At 41.2% G+C, this 22,631-nt stretch overlaps 1 protein-coding gene across 1 annotated transcript in view; it reads right to left on the bottom strand.

The window, feature by feature from the left end:
- CHN2 (chimerin 2) overlaps positions 1-22,631 on the bottom strand; it is a 290,292-nt gene that overhangs the window by 125,687 nt on the left and 141,974 nt on the right. The window contains exons 2-3 of the mRNA XM_058527610.1: positions 15,498-15,536; positions 6,237-6,292 (exon numbers count right to left, since the gene is read on the bottom strand). Coding sequence (XP_058383593.1) covers positions 6,237-6,292; positions 15,498-15,536 — 95 coding nt within the window. The remainder of the gene's footprint in view (positions 1-6,236; positions 6,293-15,497; positions 15,537-22,631) is intronic.

Below are 22,631 nucleotides of genomic sequence, written 5' to 3'. Positions count from 1 at the left end.
GGGGGTGAAGAGACCAGTGGAGAAAGTCTAGGATGAAAAGAAGAGAAATATTCCTTACCAGGGAAGAAATAGCCTTCTGATTACTACACATAAAGCCAATTAAAATGTAATGGGATTGATTTTTGTTTGTGGCTTGTAGAATCAATCTCATTACTTTAGAGACATATCTTGTCTAGATGTCTTGAATCAGTAGAGTTTTCACGTTCTCTCAAATGCATATTAGTTTAAAAACATTTATTTTCAACAAATAAAAAAAGAAAAGGGAGAAGACTGTAGAACAGTAGAAAACCACTATGAGTTTACTTTTAATCTGTGATTTGAAATGTACTTAGTTGAGAATGATATGGCCAATCAATATGGCTTGTTAAGATCTTCCAGACATGCCTAGGTCAAGATAAATGCCTGAAGCTATAAGACTACAAGACTGTGAAGTCTAGGTATGGTGAATCAAAATTTAAAAAGCATGATGATAAAACGAAATGCTGGGCCGGCCCCGTGGCTTAGCGGTTAAGTGCGCGCGCTCCGCTACCGGCGGCCCGGGTTCGGATCCCGGGCATGCACCGACGCACCGCTTCTCTGGCCATGCTGAGGCCGCGTCCCACATACAGCAACTAGAAGGATGTGCAACTATGACGTACAACTGTCTACTGGGGCTTTGGGGGAAAAAAAAAAAAGGAGGAGGATTGGCAATAGATGTTAGCTCAGAGCTGGTCTTCCTCAGCAAAAAGAAGAGGATTAGCATGGATGCTAGCTCAGGGCTGATCTTCCTCAAAAAAAAAAAAAAAAACATGAAATGCTTTTTGTAGGCTTAAAAAAACAGTTTTTACAAATAAAGGTAGAAGAGAGTGAAATGGGTAGATATTTAAGAACACCAAAAACTAGAGAAAATGCACAGAAAGGGAGAGCATTTGAAGTGGTATTTGAAAAATGAATACAATTTACTAGGAGGTAAAATACGGTATTATTGCAATTTAAGATAGGTAGTGTCATCTGTATTTGGCTTAAGCTCTGACTATCAAAAATAAAAAACAAAAAGCTGGTTCTGATCATGAATGCTAGAAATCTCAGTTCTATAATTCACATTTGCATTTAAAAAAAACTTTTTCAAAACAGATTATTTATGGCAAGGGAGAGGGGAAGTGAAACTGCATAAAATGGAGAACAATTTGAAATAATAGTACGTAATTTTATTTCCCTTTCTTGAAATTGCTTTTTATAACCCCATATTCACCACAGCAATTTCAAAAAAGAAAGACAAATGACACCAAATCATTTATAGTCACAAAAGAATTTCTACTTATCGTGTATTCTTCAGGTAATCCTAGTGGAACTTGACTTTGTATTAGTCATGCAAGTAAATCTCGACGTTTTGGCCTTTTGGAAGGCCAAAAAGAAATTTAGAATATTCCAAGAAAAAATATTAGTCTGTGTTTAAGTAAGAACCCTAACAACTGCCAAAAGTCCAACTCACTACCCTAATTACAGTATTGAGTAAATCTGATATGCTATTTATAATAGTTTGAGAATTCTAAACTTCTTATTTTAGCCGTCTCTATCCTTTTTTCCATCATTTTTCCATATATTTACTGATTGCCCACTGCTGCTTGGCACTACGCTCAATGTTAAGGAAGTACCTAAGATTAAGACTACTGAAGTCTCTGGGACACGTATTCTCCTGGAGGGAGATGTACAAGCAACAAGTAAACAAATATGATAAGAAAGCATATTCGAGAGTGAATTAAGTACTACGAACAAAATAAACAGGGAAGATCTGATAGTTGGGGAGGTGCTCATTTTTATGGGGTTCAGGGAGAGCTTCCGTTATTAGGTGAACTTTGATCTGAAACCTGGACATGCAGAGAACCTGAGAACAAGAATTCCAGGGAAAGGGCAAATTCGAAGGCCCTGTAGTAACAACATTGTGGTTTGTTTGATGAGTGGGAGCAGCCTGGGGCTGCAAGGCAGTGCACTCTGAGAAGAACGGGACAGACAGGGCAGTGACGAATGCAGGAGCCACACCATGGCTCAGAGGCAGAGCAAGAAGTCTTGCTTTTCTTTTAAGAGTAATGGGAACCATTGAAGCTGCTGGATTTATATTTAACAATGATGATTTGGGCTCCTGTTTGGTGAACGGAGTGTGTGTGTGTGTGTGTGTGTGTGTGTGTGTGTGAGCTGCAGGAATAGTGCCAAGAGTGGAAGCAGGGACATCAGGCAGGAGGCTGCTGACTCTCAATAATCCAGGCAAGAAATGATGAAGGCCAAAACCACATGATAGTCATAGAGATGGAGAAAAGCGGGCAAATGCAAGATATATTTGGAGGTAAATACGATTGCTAACAGAAAAGGGTGAGTGTGGGAAAGAGAGGGGTCCAGGTTTCTGAAGTTCGGTGCCATTTAGTGGAGTGAGGTCCAGTTCTGTTTTGAACATTAGGCTGGAGATGGCCTGCGGGACAGCTACTTGAAGAGGTCAAGGAGGCAGATGGAGCGAGGCGTTAGGGTCCAGAGGAAAGGTCTTAGCTAGAGACACAAACTTGGGAGTCAATATTCTGCACAGTTCCATGCAGACCACCCAGGCACACATTTGGTACTTAATAAATGCTTATGAAATGACTGATTGATAATTGACGGAGAGGGCAAGTGAGAATTTTGCATACTGGAAGATGTTTTGAATATCTTGGCAAGGAGCACTCAGAAAATGCCAGTAGAGTGCCAGGTGCCACGGCTGCTCAATAAATACTAATTTATAGCCATGAATCTCAAGAAAGCAATGAACTGTTATTTCAGTAACTGACCTACCTGGCTTACTTGGTGCCAGAGCCGCTGTTCAGCTGCTCGTACCTTCTTTTCCTCACCTTCTGTATCTTTTTTCCTGGTGGCTTAATTCCTGACCTAGGCATCCTGGTTTGTTCTTGATCATTGCCTTTTTTGCCCTCACAATCAGAGAATACCGTCATTGCTCTGATCCTGTCCCTAATGACTGTCTCAGAACCTGCTCTTCACAGGTTTCTGAAACTGCCATGAATCATGAACACTGAGTACCTATTATGCGCCAGGCACCATTCTAGACACTTGACACATATATCCCATTTAGATTCATTTAGATGCAAAGTAGATGTTTGCCCGCGGTTAGACCTCAATCCCCCTGAGAGAGGAAGTGCTTGGCTGTAAATCAGGTAGCTAGAGAGTGGCAGAGCAAGGATTCAAAACAAGTCCAGCTCACTCTGCAGCCAGGTTCCCCTGTCCGGGTTTGCAAAGCTTGTTGGATTTTGCCTGCTGAATCAGTCTCTACCTTTGACTCACCTAGTTCTGCAGAAAGTCCATCAGGGGGTTGGATCTGTTGACAGCCACCAAACACTCAAGTCAGCTTGGCTGTGTCTGTACCCTTGAGCAACCGTGTTGTGTATCTCTGTAACCGCAGACTTACTTGGTGTTCTAATCTGGGTATTTATCATGTTCAGTGAGAGGATCCTAACCTGAGAGAGGCCCATAGTCTGGGAATTTACTAGTCATTAGAGAAACAAAAGAGATCGAGTATGTTGGAGTAACACAGCTGGGCAGGCTTACCAGGGGCAAGGAAAGAGGTGGCTGGGAGAAGAGGGGTTGAAGACTAAGAAGGAGAGCAGCAGGACTGTGTGTAAAAGGAAAACGTGGACTCTTAATAGCTAGCTAAGGGGTGAGACGGCAAAGACATAGAAAAAAATCATAACTTATTGTTCAAAAGAAACAGCCTTTATGGCTTTATGTAAATGTGTTAATAAAGCGTCACTCTCTATGGCCACACCCTCAAACTGAAAGCCTTTCTGTCTTCATTAAGCATGTCCCCTGAGCATGCAGGTGTGTTACGAGGCAAAGAGACGTTTGCTCAAACAGCGTCTGTATCAGGAGCAATGGTTTCACCAGTGTCCAAGAGGAGGCCGTGCCTTCACTAGAAGGAGGCCAAATCCTGGGAGGCGGAGCAATTTGGGCAGGAATTATTTGCAGTTAACGTCGCTCAGGAGGACAAAGGGAACTGTTGCTCCTCCTGCTGGCACTCATCTAAGCAGCACCTGTTCTTCCCGCACACTTGACCCTTGATCGCCTGACACCTGCCTGGCTGCATGGGCCCCATGCTGCCTGCTGAGGAAATGGAGCTGATGAATATCCACTTCATGTGAGTTTTCATGGCAGAAATGGATCATGGAATTTCTAGAGGCAAGCTACCTATGAATCCAGCATCAACCAGGCATAACTTATTAATGAATCAAATTGATAAAGGTCAAAAGATGAAAATCTTGGTTTAAAAGACAGACAAGAGAATTAAAATGAGCTGCACATACACCATGTCCTTTAGTTATAGCAGATCATGGTGGCTTGTGGCACACAGCTCTGCTTTGCTAAGGTGACTGTGGCATTTCCTTCTGATGCAAGTGGAACATTAAAGAAATACGCAGTGGACCCTCATCCCACTAGATGTCTGAAGAGTTTCAGCTGAACCCTAGCAGAGCTTCTGTGAAGCTAATCTGAATCCACCCATGTCCATTGCTCACATTCCGCTGGCTTAGAACAACTGACATGGTTCCAAAGATTTCGAGAAACAAGTGCACACTCTCTCTCTTTCTCTCGCTCTCTTTTACACACACACACTCGCCCACACACACAGAGGTAAAAATCTTAAATATATCTTTAATTACATACATCATGATTTTGTTCTCTTTTAATATGACACTCAAAGTACCAATAGCCAAGTTCTTTGCTGTATTCCCAGCACCTGGATCAAAGTCAGAACAGAGTAGGCTCTCCATATATATTTGTTGAATAAATGAACAAATGAACATTTACTGCCCCTTTGGATTTCAAGTTCTGGTGCCCGACCTTGCCCAGAGACTTTCTATTAATACTCCTAGGAAGAGTCCTTAGTTGTATTCTAACTTTACAAACATTCTTTTTACAGAGACATTTAAACTCCTCTAGCTCCCTACACATGGTTATATGTTTTCTGGTGGAGAAATACTAAATGTAAAGTAGGACTGAAGGAATTCTAAACAACTTTTTTCTTAATTCTCACCATAAACACCCTATTTAAACTATCTCATTAAAACATTGTATTTATCCTATTCTTCCCTTATTGGATATTATTGGATAACCAAAGGACAACAGTCAGCAGGATTAGTGACAGGATAGGATAAGACTACCAAATAAAGATTTGACCTCATCCCGGATTTTTCCTTAAGGATCAGATATTTTCTCCTCTCAAGCCACATTCCTGGGATGAGAATGTCTACTCTGTATTAAAATTCAGATTACTTGATGAGTTTCAATGCCCTTCAACAGAAGTAAAATTTTACGTAGAAACATTTATTAAACAGCGATAAGCTGGCTGTAGATATGGGTATGGATGTAGCCAAGTCTTTGAGACTCAGAGCCATATCTGGTCAGTCTGCCAGGAAGTACTGATGTTCAAGGATGAATCTCAAGAGTGCTGGAATTGGAGCCTTTTCCCCCTGATAAGGCAGATGTGACACTGTGAAAGATATCTGCTACTCTATATTTAATCAAAGTCATAATAACAAAAATAAGAAAGGACCCCTAGACCTTTGAAAAATATTAGTTTGGCTATTAAAGGAACTGGTCAGTGTAAAAATAGAAAATAGAGCCTTAGTGCTGCCTTTCAAATCTTGCTGGCATCCCAGGCGATAAGAGAACTGATTAGTGAAGGAGAGCTAAGGAAAGTTCTGTGGGCTGGTAAGCATTTTTATGAGTCGATATATTTTTTAAGCTTATCGCCAAGAATAAAAATACAGTCACTTTTCTTTGTAGGGATTTTTTTTTAATGTCAAGGTAATATTTAAAAGCATAAAGGTTTGCTAAATATGGGTTGTTGAGAATACTCAGATATTTATTATTCTCTGTATGTTCTCTGTTGGAAGCATTCCATAATAAAAAAAAAATGATAAAAGAATCAAAATAGCAGGAACAAGGAAAACAACCAAAACACACATTTTAGGGGAGTTTACCAAGGATGCTTAATTTGCCTCTGCAGTGGTTAAAAACATGAGATATTTGATTTCAAGTTAGTTAGTATTTTTTAAATAACACCTGATTTCAAAATAGAGATTATTAAGATGTTAAATTTGGTGATACTCTAACAAACGTTTATAGAAATCAACTCCCAGGAAGCCTGAAAGCCTCCAATAGCAACACAGTGCTGACGATTCATCATATTTAACAAGGTGTATTGGGAAGAGCTGAGTACTGACCTCACCAGGACAAATGATCCTCTTGGGACGAGGGGCCTCTTGCTGTAACTGATACACTGCCAAAAGAAAAAGAAAAAGATAATTACAATCAGAAAACTGCAACACATACCAACACGCCTTCAAATAGTTCCATCTAAGTCCATCTCAAAAGCTGCAAATATTTCAAACAAAAACAAAGAGGATACAGGCACATTTTTAGATGGAACGAAGTCAGATCATTTATATGGAAATTAATCACCACGAATGTAAACTGGAAAAACTGATTTTTTTTTTCTTATGAGGCTAATTTAGTTTCATAATTGTTACTGGCATTGTTCATTTTATGGCTTTCTTGGAAGACTAAATATGACTAAAATTCTTCAGAATATTTTAAAGATGAAATTCTACTTGTGAGTACCTAAGTAGTAAGATCATATAATAATAGGATTCTTGAATTTAAATGCCGATGTCTCCTGACATAGCAGGAAAGACTGGCAGTGGAAGAGGAGTGTCATTCTCTGCAATGTTAACAGTTACGTACAAAGACACAACTGATTCTCTGAGTGAACGAAACACCAAGTCATTTCTCTTCTCCTGAGCTCCATTTTTGCCCTGCCCATGACTGTGGATTCTCATCTGTTTGATTCTTTCCCACTCATTATCATTCCTTTTTTTGGGGCCCTTTCACATCTTAAAAAATAATAACTCTCCTATATCCTGCTTTAAAGACTTTCAGGCTTGGGCATGGAGGAAAGAGGGTAATTATACACAAAAATACCATTATTCAGACTATTACTTGTGATTTTTCAGACCATAAGAAATGATTTTCTCCTGCTCAGCGAGTCTGGTTATTATCTCTCTTAGCGGGAAACTACCCTATGCAGGTACCTGTGGGTTCTACTTCCAGGAAAATAGAAATTGAATACAAGCCTAGTTGATGTTATCTTCAGAATCTTGAGAGAGAAGAATTAATTTTAGATGGAATAAATCTATGAAAAGTTAAAAACTCGATTCTATAAAGACTTTCTAGAAAATGTAATAAGAGAAGCAAAAATTTCTGATTTATTCTTAGATCTAAAAATAAAAAAGAAATTTTAATTGAAGGGCAGATGGCTATGTGGAAACAAAATGATGAGATGTATTTTGTAATTATGGCTCCCCAACGCCTTCAGCTCAACATGGTTATTTTCTTACCTAATTAAGTGTAGACTACGCAGCTTTAGCACAGAGAAGAGACTATCTAACCCTCTTCTAGATGTTGTAATGTGCCACATTTCTAAGCTTAAGTTGCCCACAGTAATGATGATGCCTGTGTCACTTAAGGACCACTGTCCCCATGTATGGCAGATAGGGGCACAGAAGGCTTCTTGTAAAAGAAGAAACATGAAGAAGAATTGGCCAAAGATAGAGAAATAATTGTGGACATTCCCCTGACTATTCCAGTAATGCCCATGCTGTCCTTAAATCATAAGAGAGGCAGCATGGAATCCTTTATTCCTCTCGAATCAGCCCCAACACCTAACTGCTTTTCAGTAGGGTGTTCCTGTTAATGAGTGTAATGGGAAACAATGGGGCCATCTCCTAGAATCGTAGTTTTAGATCTAAGGAAAGTTGCAGAACATACGTCCAGAGAATCCTGTCCCCTTTTCTCTTCTCATTGTCAATGCCTCTCAGAGTCAACAGTTACATATGAGGGGACGGCTGGAACAGCTTTGTGAACGCCACCTTCCCTCGGAGGTGGCAAAGGAAGTACGCCTGTTACGAGAGAAACATTTTTAGCTAAGCGTGCCTTTGCAGTTCATGTCAGCAAATACGTGAGCATCTGCTGTAGGCTAGATATCACAGTCAGCATTATGTGGAGGCTTTGAGGATGAACGGAGAGGAAGAGAGAAGAGAAGGTAACCAGCACACTGAGTGCCTGTCATGTGCCAGGAACAATATTTTATTGAATCTTAATGACAACTTGGAAAAAATAACTTTGTATTATTATCATTCTCGTTTTTCAGATGAGAAAACAAGTGCAGAGAAGTTAAATATTTGCCCCGTGGTATCCAGCTAAAATGTATCTTGTTGACTCCAAAGCCCTGGTTTGTTTTTCTTATGCTTCAGGCCCTTTGCACTTGCTATTCTCTCCACCTGGACAGCTCTTTCCCCAGATATCCACATGGTTCCCTCCCCCTCTTCATTCAGGTCTTCCCTGACTTGCCTGACTTGGAAGGTGACATGATCTGGTCTGTTTCAGAATAATGATAACAGGGATAAGACCATGGAGAATAATAGGAGCTGCCATTTTCTGGACACCTACTATGTGCTAGGCACCTTATCTGCATCTTCTCATTTAATCTTCCCAACAAACTTCTAAGGTAACTGTTATGCCCCCCCCGCCCCCGCTTCCCCCAGTAAAGTAGTGGAGATGCTAAACTTAGAAGAAGCTCAAGGTCACAAAGATAATATGATGAAATCAAGATTTAAAGCCTGATTTCCAGATCCCCAAGTCTGTATTTTTCAGCCTCAGCCAGTGGTTCACTGAAGCAGACGGTGGAGAGATCCCATGTGGGGCTGCTTGTGTTAGAATCTCAGGGAGCTGTTATAAAATACAGATTCCCAGACTCCGTCATCCCTTGCCATGCTCACTCTGCCAGTCTGGCAAGGGCGCCCAAAATCTGTTCTTTTTAAAGCTCTTTGGGAGATTCCGATGCACAGCCAGGAGTGGGGGCCACTGCCCTTTGTCTTGCTGAAGGAAGAATGAGAAAGGGAACCTTGGAGATGGGGAAGTGAGAGGAACGGTATTTTAATTGTACACAAATGAGACGGTGAACGTGGGAGTTGAGGCAACACTAGTGGGAATGCAGGTGAGAAAGTGAGCAAATTGCACAGCAGGATGGACCGGCTTGATTACAAACTGAACAGAGAGAAGGACCTTGAATGACTGAGAGATCCAGACGCCATTAACAATCACAGAGGATACAGGGGAAGGAACATTTCTGGACAGTTCCCCTCCTGTGTCCACAGGCTAAAGTCCATAGCTGTGTCCTCTAGGGACCCTCTGAGGTTTAGTAAAGAGAAATGCAGTACTTCACCAGTCTCATAATTGGGAACAGTCTGAGCCAGGGGTGATTTTGAGGGGGTGCCTGCAAACCCTTCCAGCCAGGAACACCTCTCCTTCCTGGTCCTTGGGCAGCACACATCACTAATCGATCGTTATTTCTCAGTGAGCTGGTTTCAGATCCGCAAGACATGCTCGGTGCTTTTCCAAGCAACAGAAGTTGGCAAATAGGCACAGAAGCCATCTGGGTTATGTGTCTGTCTATAAAGATAATGAGATGGCAACCAACTGCAATGGTAGCCATATAAAAAATGGGGCCCTAAATCCTATCTCAGCTTTGAGAGAGGGCCCCAGTTCCTCATTGTCTATGTTAGTTATAACAAAACAAACATTGTGAAAAAAATCTCAGAGGCACATTTAATACAACTGGAACATGTCACATGATCTGAAAGTGTCACTTCTTGAATTTTCTTTGTTCAACAAACACATTTCATAAGCAAAACACAATAATGTATTTCACTTCTTGGGTGGTTCTGTGGGCTAAGAGGTGATGTGATGGAATTTGCTTCTACAGCAATGTTCCAAATATGTTCCAGGCACTCCCCAGCCCTGGGCACTCTACAGCATATGAGAGAATTCTTAACACTGGAATAAGTTGTTTGACAGGGCAGGGGGGTAGGAGGTGGGGATTACAGTCACTGGGGAACGTGGAGGTGGAGGAGATTCCCTGTTCCCCAAGAAACCTGAAGCAGATTGAGAAATCCAAGCTTACTGAGAGAATATTTTACTTTTTCTTCAATAAGAAAACTCGACTCACCCTCCTCTGGTAACAGAATCAACCCGCTCCCTGTGAATGCTGAGTGAAAGCCTGTGGCCTGGGTGACACCGAAGCCCAGTCCAGACCCATCAGCTCCTAAGAAACCCTGCAAGGATGGCCTCTAACAGCCACTTGTTTCTAAAGAGGGCATGCGGACCCAGGAGCCAAACCCCGACACTTGGTTGTGACACTGAGCCAGTACCACTCTGCCCACTGCCCATGTCTTCCCAGTTTTCACGGAAAAAACTCATGGATGTGAGTAGGAAGTAGTCAGGGCTTTAGAGGCCTTCTTGGTTCAACCCCACCTCCAGCCTGCCTCACTAACAGAACGTCCAGTCTTAATGGGGACTGAGTTCTCCCCTTGTCAAATGTCACTGTGAAAAACCGGAGGATGAGGCTGTGTAGCCTCAAACCAGGGGGTCTCAGGCGTAAGTGTGCATAACAAACACCTGCGCGGTGTGCTAAATTACACATCCCTCTACTCTTCTGATTCAGAAACTTGGGGTAGGGCCCAGGAATCATTATTATAAATATTCTCCCCAGGTGATTCTGATTCAGGGGGCCTGAGGATCCGGGTTTTGAGGTTCTAAACTCCTCTTTAGAAAAACATGAGCCAGGCACGAGCCAGGGCTGCTTGACCCGCTGTCCAGGAGAGTCTCCCGGGGGAGCTGTTGGCCACAGCATCTGCTGCCTAATTGGCACTTGGCCTCTTAAAAAATAAAATCTTTCAGGGCCGGCCCGGTGGCGCAAGCGGTTAAGTGCGCGCGCTCCGCTGCGGTGGCCTGGGGTTCGCTGGTTCGGATCCCAGGTGCGCACCGACGCACTGCTTGGTAAGCCGTGCTGTGGCGGCGTCCCATATAAAGTGGAGGAAGATGGGCACCCATGTTAGCCCAGGGCGGTCTTCCTCAGCAAAAAAAAACAGGAGGATTGGCGGATGTTAGCTCAGGGCTGATCTCCTCACAAAAAAAATAATAATAAAATAAAATAAAATCTTTCGGAGTACACCCATGGTGGTTGACTTTTGAACTTGTCTGCTTAGGGCATACAGTTCACATAGTTCTGGCTTAAAATTTAGAATGTGGCTTTATTTTTTTTTTAAGTGAACTTGAAAATAGCTTTTCTTTTAGAGAAAAGGGGGCTGGGGAACATTGAAACCAAAGCTTTCTCAGTGACCTCATCAATGTTTTTGGGTTTTGTCTTGAGTATTAAGGACTAGCTGCAGATATATGATATTTTGGGACAAGACTATTCTTACGAAAACAGCCCAGTAAGTGATAGCATTAGCTTCTGAGAAAGGAAGGGGAGCAGAGAACGCAGGAATTTAAGGGACATCATGGCTCTTTGAGTCAAGACCGAGTCTTATCCATCCTTATGGCCCCACAACCCCAAGCAGAATGTCTGGCTTAAGGCAAAGACTTAATATGCATTTGCTGAATGAATGGATGAATAGACAATGCACTTTATACTGAGAGAGCTGATTTCTAAGGTTCCTTACTCTTCTAAATTTCTAAATCAGACCTTTGTGGTTGCCTTCCCAGCATCCATTTCCATCTTCCCCATTCCAACAGTACTCCAAATTTTCCATTCAAGTGGATTATATAGGATTGGTCCCCTCTCCCACCCCGAATTCCAGTGGTGGTCCCTGATTGGTTTAGGGCAGTTAGCATATCCCAACTCTCTGACCACAGTGACAGAGCCAGTATTGGTGACTCAGGTCAATCTGAGACTCAGTTCTAAGACTTTGCTTGAAGTGTTGGGAAAGTAAACTGTCTCTGTCTGTTGCTCTTGAATGAGGAAGCGGTAGCCCTGGTGCTACTAGCTATCTGGGGATCACAAGGGAAGAGCCTACTAATAGTGGAGCCAAACCTAGGCAAGTAGAGCCAAAAGAGGAAGAGATATACACTGGGTTCTGGTAATGTCATTTGAGTTGCTGGAACAAGTCATGCCTGAAGCCAGTGCCTCTGCACTTTTTGCTTAAGTCAATCAATGTGATTGAACGGAAAATTCTGCTACTTGCACCCAAGAGCATTGCAATTAGCATTAAAACTTAAAAACAGCTTCTTAAAGTGAATCATTATGAAGTAGACTAATTTTCTTTTAGGAATAATATCATAATTGGGACTAATGTTTCATGATAATATTCTGATATTAAATAAGTCAAAGTTATGAAATAATGAAAGCAAAGATATACCTCTATATTTCTATAATAATTGAAAATCATGATTTTTTAAACCAAATCCTCTAATATGGCAAAAATGTACTGCATCCAGTAAATATATGAGAGATTTCAAAGTACCAAATAATCATTAAAAGTTAAAAAAAAAAGTGTATGATGGAAAGATGTGGATTCCATATACGATATGCTAATGAGTTTGACATCAATACCTAAAATTAATCTCTCAAAGGATGTTTGTGAGCACTTCAAAAACAAGAGCTTGGGGGCCAGCCCAGTGGCGTAGTGGTTAAGTTTACACGCTCCGCTTCGGTGGCCCAGGGTTCGCGGGTTCAGATCCCAGGCACAGACCTACTCACTGCTTATCTAGTCATACTGTGGCAGGCGTCCCACACATAAAGTAGAGAAAGATGGGCACGGATGTTAGCTCAGGGCCAATCTTCCTCAGCAAAAGGAGGAGGATTGGCAACAGATGTTAGCTCAGGGCTAATCTTCCTCACAAAAAAAAGAAGAGCTTGGTGACTCCTGAGGTTACCAACAGGTTATTTAAAACAAAACAAATTTCATGGTCTGAAACTTGTTGGCTTTCAGATCAGGAAAATGCTATAGTTACAGCATATTTGGATTTTAAAAAGTACCTCATGAAGTACTACAAGGCCCTAAGATTCCTTCTTCAATTCATCCTTCAAGACTCATATGCAAATTTAACCTCTTCTATAAAGTCTCTAATCTCAGGAGGTAGAGGAATAGTATACTATTATTAAAATTCACTTGCATTTTAAGTTAATTTGTTTACATCTGTCTCCTTACTAGACTGTAAACTGGAGGAAAATATGGACCACATTTTATTCATTTTTGATCCCTAATACTTATTCTCTGACATTCAGAAGGTGTTCATTGTTTGCTGAAAGACCAAATGAGTGGACGATAATCTTGGGATTAAGATGGAACAGCAGGAGCTTGGGAATAATACTGTCAGGTGAGTTTGTAAGTGGTTCAACATCCAAACTCAAACAATTCACGGATCCAGGACAACCAAAAGAGAATTCTTTCTCAGTGGTGCTCCATAGGCCTCCGGTCAATGTGGTTTTGATGCCATGGATGGCCTTCTGATGGCACATTTTCCTCACTTTTGGAGTTCCACCTCACTAGAGGCCTTCAACTAGAGCCTGGATGACTATTAGTTGGGTATAATAGAGAGGAATTTCATATATGCCATTAGGTTTGTATTAAATGGCCTCTACCATCCCTTCTGCATCTAAAGTTTTACAATTCTAGAGCAAATTAAAAAAAAAAAAAAACACAACTTGGTTAGACCCCCCCAAATCAGACTTGAAACCAATACACTAGGGTAAAATTGATATTGTGAACATATAATTAGCAAGGTTTTTTCTAGCTTCCTTAAGACATAGAAGTACATTTAAGAGATATATTGGGTCGCACAAGGTCTCTTAGCAAAAGGGGACATGAATTTGAGCCAATGCCATCTTTTCGCTTCAGTAAAGCTCTCTGCGGTGGCATTCACTCAACAAATATTTATTGGGTAGTTAATGTATGCAAGGCTGTGTGCAAGGCAGTGTGCAAAGCATAGTAAGTCATGGAACACCCAGTACCTCTCACTACAGATATTTGGTTGATTTACTGTCAGAGCACTTCACACTCCATTAGGAAACAAACAAACAAAACAACCAATTACTAAGTCATTAGCGCTGCCTTTTAAAATAGAAGATCAGAATGCAGAACATTAGATTGGAAGGGCCCTTAGAGACTCAGCACAGCCCCTTTATTTCACAGGTGGAAGAACAGACTCAGGTAATAAAGAACGAGGTGCCTCTATATATGCTGACATGAAAAGACAAAAAAAACAAGATATTTGGAAGTGACACGAGCAAGTTGAAGGACACCAAGCACAGCATAAACCCATTTTCACAAAAGGAAACAACAACAACAAAAATGCCTCAAAATTAGGCACGTGTATTTTAAACACATGGAAGGATATGCCTTCCAAAACTGACAGGGGTCGGCTACCGGGAAGCAGGAAAGAGGCATGGAATACGGGGTAGGGGCTGGTTTGTGGATTATGGGAAATTTTTGCTCTCAGCTTTATGTATTTCTGTAATGTTTGTCTTTTATGTAGCTTTGTATTGCTTTTGTAACAAATATATATACACATAGGCATATGGATATACATGTGTGTGTGTCTCTGTGTGTACGTACATACTTATTTACATACTTATTTACATACTTATGTACAGAATTTTAAATAGAAAGAAACAAGTCTTGGAAACTTGCAGGCTGTGGGTCAGGCTTGCTTCTCGGTTCCACTCTGAATGCTACTCTAATCCTTTTTGCAAAACCTTTGCCAAGTTACCGAACTTCCCTGAGCTGTGGTTTCCTTGTATGTGAGACGGAGATAATAATGGTAGCCGTGGTGCTTAGGGCTGTGGTGAGAATTTGAGAGTTCAAGCGCGTAGCTGGCAGAGTAGCTGGCCCACAGCAGGTCTCAGTGGGCGGCAGAAACAAGGGCAAGATCAATGACGATAGTAATAATTATTCTTATAGCTGCTGCCTAGCAGCAGAGCCTGAACAAGAACCTGTGTCCCCTGGCACTCAGCCAAGTGGGTTTCCACCGTACCACACTCCTTCCCTCTCTTACTGGAGAATTACTTAGGCTGATGACACTAAGGAAAGAGAGAATGAGCGGAGATGAGACAACTGCCTGCCTTCACCAGGAGGGCTGAACTGGTGGCTGATGATCAGATAATGATCTCTATTTCTAAGGACTCACTCTTAGTGACCAAACACGATTCTTTACTATCTGTTAATACTTTTTGCAGTAAATGTCATACAATATTACAGCGTTAGGATGATCATGGATATGGATGATTAGAATAGAATTCATGGAAGTCAACAAATTCACCCTTGCTGACCAACCGTGGAAGAAAGGAAGGAAGGAAGGAAAGAAGGAAGCCCCAAATCAAAAGGTAGAGAGTCAGAATGTACATCTCGTTTTTTCTAAGCATTCCTGACGTGGGTCACAGGCAGCCGGCTCTTGAGGGTCCTGGCCCGGGTAGAGTGCTTTCCCAGTTCCCTCTGACCAATATCTCTCCTAAGGAGAAAAACAAGGATTTGGGTGTTCAGTGCCGTGATGTGAGACTGCTTGTGTGCACTAAACCAACGGCAAGAACTGTTCAAAAGGCAGGCCTGCTCGAGACTTCTGAGGAAATTATCATTTCAGATACTCACAGTACGATTTCCATATTGGAGGCTGGTACTCTTCAGCATCTAGAATAAAAAGAAAGAAATCAATCCGTCAGCCTGCACGTCAAACTGTCAACATGCGTCTTCTCCGGAGGAACAACAGTCTGTCAGCAGTACTTGCATTCTGCTCTCAGGGGGCCTCTCTGCTCATTTATGGGACAGTTCCAGGCATGAGGGAGGAAATGTGCATGGCAACCCTGTGGACCCAACACCACTTTCTTCAGATCACTTACATGACAGAATCAATTGCTTAGCCATTTTCATAGAGCCCAGTAAATCAAAAAAGATTTTTAAAGCAATTAACTTGATTGTACCCTCCAGCAATCCTTTCAAACAGTATTTACTTAACTTGGCATAATAAACATATAATTTATCTCACAGTTTCCAATCAGACCTTTAGCCCATTTATTAAGACTTGAGGGCAAGACGCAGAGTGGCAAGTATGTAATATGAAATCTGGGAAGTTGTGCAACTCAACCAACTGAACTCCTAAAATACTAGGTCTGACAGCAGAGACACTGATGATTCAATTGGAATCGCGTTATCTCCTTGAATTTACTGCAATGTGTGACTTAGGAAATTTCCAGAAAACCTCTCAGCAATCAGAAGTGTCAGAGTGAAAGAGTTACAACAAAATGGAGAGGATAAAATTGTTATTCATCAATCTAGAAAACAGACAATGGGAAAAAATCTGCTTGTTCAGTCGACTCAAGAATCCTCACGCTGACAGCTGAATTTATAATTCTGACGGAGTGACTCGAGTCTTCCCGAGCTCGTAGCTGAGGCCTTGGTAAAATGTACTCCAGCTTAAACAGCCAGAGGGCAAAACCCTTCTCCCCAAGTCACAGAGTGTTGAGCTGGGGGAAGCATTAACAGCTCTCTAATTCAGCTCGTTCAGACAAAGAGCCTCTGCTTTTGTCATCTGCACCCCATGCCATCACACAGCTGTCCTTACCCCATCCTCGTCCCTGTGCTACTGTCACATACTTTCATGCAAAGCAATAGAACTTTTCTAGCCTCGTGCAGTAAGACAGTTTGAGACTTTTTCCCTTCTTGAGAAACAAATATGCTATTTATAAATAAAAACTAACTCGAGTGGTGAACTTCCCCAAATTCTACTCAACTATACAAGTGTAGCTTAAATTAAATTCTTTCACAATTAATATCTTGCTCTGGGGCCCACCCTATCCCAGAGGTCACTAAATGCCTCCAAAAGTAGTTGCATACAAACAAATCTGTATTGTTAGGCCTGCGTTGTCAGGAACCTACCTATGGATCATCAGCCACAGAGGCACACACACAAAGACAGTGCATTGATAATGGTTTATGCTGTTATTCAAACTTAGTTTGCTGAATAAAAGTGAAACTCGATACTTTTGTCAAAGTAAGAGAACAGTATCTTACAATAGCGAGCTTTTAACCTAAACATGCAATTAATTTCATCCTTTATGTGACATAAACCAATTCTAATGGATTAACACGAGTTTTTGTTTATAAAGAGCATTCAAATAAAATAAATCAAGTTGCCGAGTTTACAATAAAATTCTAGAACCATCCATACAATGCCACCTCACCAGAAAAGCCAGGTCCTGTAATGTTAAATGTTGATGACATCTTCTTTTTCCTTTTTTTTTCTTTTTTTTGTGAGGAAGATCAGCCCTGAGCTAACATCTGTGCTAACCCTCCTCTTTTTGCTGAGGAAGACCGGCTCTGAGCTAACATCTATTGCCTATCCTCCTCCTTTTTTTTTTCCCCCAAAGCCTCAGTAGACAGTTGTATGTCATAGTTGCACAGCCTTCTAGTTGCTGTATGTGGGACTCAGCCTCAGCATGGCTGGAGAAGCGGTGCGTCGGTGTGCGCCCGGGATCCGAACCCGGGCCGCCAGTAGCGGAGCGCGCGCACTTAACCGCTAAGCCACGGGGCCAGCCCAATGACATCTTCTAAGATATTTTTTCAAAGATAAAGATCAACACACACACACAACAGGTTGTATAGAAATGTAAATCCTTGACATGTCATCTACACAAAGCTGTAATGTATTGGTATTTTGGGTGAGATTTATGCTACGAGGTAAGCACAACCCCCAGACCAAGAAGGGTCAAGATGTTCAGTCCCCAGAGTGTGACTTTCTATATATTGAAGGAAGGTACCAAAAAAAAAAAAGTCTCCTTTCTGTAGGTTTTTAACTATAGTTCAGATGCTCGACTTGGATCTCCTAAGACCTTACCTTAAGTCAGAAGTTTAGATTAGATGACCTCTCACTGTCCATTACAGTCTTATTGTTCTGGGAAAAACCTAGAATTCTGTCTCACCTGAAACACTGGCTCCGAGCTTTTTAACTTTCGTCTAGGCTGCCCTGCATGCTACACTAACAATTTATCCCCTTCCAGTTGCTCCCTGTTGGCAATATAACATATAGGTGAAGAAAGCTGCCTATAGAGACTGGAGATTTTAATGCTCCCTTGCTTAAAATCCTCAATGTCTTCCCTCTGCATTTGGATTAAAGTACAAACATCATACTATGGCCTACAAGGCCCTGTGTCATCTGGTCCCTGTCACCTCTTGACTCCATTGCAGACACTTTTCCCTTTTTCAGTTATCATCCAACCACACTGGCCGTCTCTCTGTTCCTAGAACAAGCCAAGCTCTTCCCAGCCTTTGCTCTTGTGGACCGTCTATGTAAAATGCTCTCCAATAGATCTTTGCATGGCTGCCTTGCTCCATCATGTAGGGCTCAGCTCAAATGTCACCTCCTTGGGGGCTTCCCTGCCAATCTTGTGCAAACTAGCCTTGCCCCAACCCCAGTCACTATCCTCCGTAGCACTTATTACCTTCTGAAATTATTTATTGATTGGTTGGCTTGTTATTACTGGTCTCATCCCAATTTAGCCAAACTCCATACAAGCAGGATTGCTTCATTCACTTGTGCATCACCTGCCCTTAGAAGGGTGCCTGGCCTATAACAGACATTCAAAAAGCATGTGTTAAATAAATGAATGAACTCTCAGGGTTCAAGTCTTACCTCTGACAACTACTGGCTGAGCAACTTGAAGCAGGTCACTTAACTTCTTTTAAGGGCCTCCCAACACTCATCTTTATAAAACAGAAAAAATAAAAGTAGCTACCTCACAACCTATCTCTTAGGGTTATTGTGAGAATTAAATGCGACAACGTATATAAAGTTCTTGGGACAGCTCCTGGCAAATAGCAACTTCTCCATGAAGCCCCACTAATGCTGTCATTGTGCTGTGGTCATTGTTCATCACCCTGTCCTGGCTCTTCCCAGGTGAGCTCATGTTCTTGCCTTCTCTCCCTTGACCGCAGCCAATGACTATCTCTATTCTTGCCCTCAGATCTGGAGCCTGTAATTAAGTTCCAGTGCCGTTGTCATGGAAGGTTTTTCTTTCCCATAAAAGAATTCAAAGTGAGAGGCCATTTGTCATGCTTCAGTGGAACAACTATAATTACCTTGGTCTTAGAGACATGTTTCACAAACCACGAAAGCGCACTGTTAGGAGGCCTTGGTCAAGCGACAGGGCACAAAATATTTTTAATATGTTGAAACAAATCTTTAGCAGCCTCCAACACCGCCCCACCAACACGCACATTTGCCCCGATTTCATACAGTATTTTTCAAAGATCTACTTTACTCTTGGATAGCCTGACGTTTTTTCTTTTTAACCTGGAATAGGTTTTCTAGGTCATTTAGTTCACTTTCCTCGTTTGCCAAATGAGGAAAATGAAACGCAGAACGATTAAGTGGCTTTCTCAAGGTCATAAAACAAGTGAGAGGCAGAGGTGGGATTAGAGCAGGGAGCTCTGCGTTCCAGGCCTCTGACAGGTCAGTCATCCTTGCCAGGAAGACCACCCTAATTTACATATACTGAAATCCAGAAAAAAAATTATTATATAACAGATTTGTTACTTCAATTCTTGTGAAGCTTGAAGGAAAACATAAAACAGAAAAGAAAGAAAATTAGCAGTATGAAAATTGTCATCAAGTCAAATGGTGGGACAGTATGCCATCTTTACACATACCTCCATCTAATAGTTAACGTCCAGGAGATGCAAGCTACTGGAAGTACTGACACCATAAGGCATAATGCTTTTGGAAAGTCTACTATTTTGTTAAACATTTTAGAGAAATGGGTATAATGCAGAAGGAAGAGAAAGGAGGTAGAAGAGAAGCAGCTCCTTGTTCTGAGAAAAAATTGTCCTTGAACCCAGAAGACAGTTACACATCTTTTGAAAGGATCAATAAATTATAAGGGTCAAAGAGGCTTAGGAAAATATATTGCTTAAAAATATTGACTAATCTGCATCCAAACTTTAAAAAGTGTATAAACTCTTTGACTCAGCAATTCTATTCTACGGGGATTCAGCTTAAGGTAGTAATTGAAGATGAATATATGAACAAGGTGTTCATTGTTGCTTTGTGTATCATAGTGAATCTAACAGCCCAGAAAGAAGGGAGTGGCTAAATAAATTATCATATACTATAGCCATGAAAATGATGGTGTGAGTCAGAGCTTTGTGGTCAAGAGCATGGCCTCTGAAGCTTGACTGCTTAGATTCAAAACCCAGCTCTGTCACTTACTAGCTGTGTGAGCTTAGGCAAGTTATCTCATCTCTCTGTGCCTCAGTTTTTTAATCTATAAAATGGGAGTAATAATACTACCCAACATATAGCATGTTGTGAGGATAGGATGAATTAATATGTATAAAGTACGTAGTCTGGTGCCTGGCATGTAGTAAACTCTTTTATCTGCTGTTGTTATTATCTGTCTTTAATGATATAGAATAACATTCTTGCTACATTAAGTATTAAACAAATTGGGTTTCAAACAATTTATTAAATATGATCCCATTTTTTGGGGTACATTTATTTTATTAATATGATCCCATTTTTAAGAAAAGATAAACATTTACATACATAGAAATTATTTACAAGGCTATAAAAACCCAATTAATAACAGTTGCTATAAATGATAGTGAAAATAGAGGTGATTTCTATTTTTCTCTTCTTTTGCTTACCCGCATTTTCTAATTTTCCGTTCATACTGCCTGCATAAAAATTAAAATGAATGAGAAATAAATTAATGGGAGCGCGAGGTGTTTTCTTTTCTTTTCTTCTTTTTAACATGCCGTCTAAATAAATCACCACCTTGAAACTGAAGTAGAAGTAAAAAGACTCAACAAAAATCCTTCCTTTAATAACACACACAGCATGTACAGTGTGCGTGCAGGAAGAGCTAAAGGTGAGGACAAAAGAAAAAAGACCAGGGCTTCCGTAAGCAAAAGGCCATGCCCAGCTCCGTTGGCCCTCTTTTAAAAATTCTTTGAAATAAACATTAATAAGCAATTCTAAGCAGGCTGGGAAGCAGGGATCGCCTCTCATTAAAGAAGGGGGGAAAAAGGGAAAAAAGGTAGATGCTTAGAAAAGGACCAAAACCTTACAGAAATTGGTAATAAGACCACTCACATGAAATAATTCACAAAGAATCTGAAAGTATTAAACAGAAAGGAAAGCTGGTTAAAGGGGCATACAGGTGCAGGTTAAAACCCAGAAGCAACCTTGAGAAAACCTTCTGTGCTACAGTAACTAAACCCTGGAAAGACGGGCTGCCGTTCTGAACTGGGGGAAGAGGAGGAACTCGGGGATCAGCTCATGGGGAGCTTTTCCACGTGTGAGACCCAAAGAGGGCACTAGAGGGGCTCAGAGAGCACGTGTCATAACACGTCACCTTCTAGATCAAGAGCGTGACAAAAATAAGGTAATATCTCTATGGTTTTTACTAAACTTAAAAAGAATACACGCATCGTTGAAACACAGAAAAAGACTAACAATTAAAAAACGTATATCTTAGAAAGTCCCCAACCTGAGAAAATGCACCATTAGCAGATTTGTGTGAATCCTTCCAGATTTTGTCCTGTGAACGTCTAGAATAAAAATTTATAAAAATGGTCTCATATCATATACATCTTTCTGCAATTTGCTTTTGCACTTAAAGATGTTTCTTAGGCATCTTTCCATGTCAGTACACACAGATCTGTATTATTATTATTTTTACTAACTGTGGCTTGGTCTTCCATTGTATGAGAATACCAAAATGTATTTAATTTATTTATGTTATAGTTTCCAACTGATGAACATTTAGGCTATTTTCAACTGTTTGCTACTATAAACAATGCTGCAATGACATGTTATACGTGTAGTATAGATTCTGGGAAGTTGAACTCCTGGGGGAAGGGTCTGTGTATTTTTTATTTTAAAAGCTATTGTTAAAATGGCCTTCAACAGGTTGTATCAGTTGGAACTCTCCACAGTGTGTGAAAGAATGCCTGTTTCCCCATCCCCTCACCAACGCTGGCTATTATCTACATACATTTTAATTCTTTGATGCCTTTAAGACTCACTTAGAAAATATGCAGATGAAACTAAGCACGCATTTGCAGGGAGGCAAACACAGAAGGCTTCTGGGAGTGAACCTGTGGAAACATATGGCCACGGAGTGAGGGGAAACACACTAATCCCACGTGTTTCGGTGGCTGCAGCTGGAAGGCTATATTTTTCCACGCATTTTCAGCTCCAGAAATGTGTTGATTTGATGGCATCACCTGAGGAGCATGTATACAGGAATTTGGGGACTGATTAATGAAGAAAAATTAGAGACCGCCACGTGCTACACTTGGGTAAGTGACAACTAAAGAGGAAATACCTGGAAACATCAAGGAGAGCCAGATTCCTTCCCTTGGCTCAGTGGAGTGTGACTAGACTAACAGAAAAACACACGCAGGGGCTTTGGAAAATGAGAGAAGTGAAAGATTCACCAATTTAGAGAATGAGCGACCATGGAAGTTGGAAGTGACTCATCCGCAAGAATATTTCAAACAAAGCTGCATATTTGCATCAGAGGGATCATTTGAGAAATAGGGGTGGAAGATTGGCTTCCTCCCTCTGCCACCCCCTCTCCCAGAAGAGCCAGGGCTCTGCTGTCACTTTTGATTTATCCACGCACACATTTGCAAACGGGCTGGAGTTTGTGGGCTTTTTCCAGGGAAGTTGGGTGAAAAAAGGTTTTTCAATCAGGCACGGCCCAGCCTCACAATGAGATGACA

The sequence above is a fragment of the Diceros bicornis genome, chromosome 3 (genome assembly GCF_020826845.1).
Source record: "Diceros bicornis minor isolate mBicDic1 chromosome 3, mDicBic1.mat.cur, whole genome shotgun sequence".
NCBI classification, from domain to species: Eukaryota; Metazoa; Chordata; class Mammalia; order Perissodactyla; family Rhinocerotidae; genus Diceros; species Diceros bicornis.
This window is presented reverse-complemented; position numbering and strand designations above follow the sequence as displayed.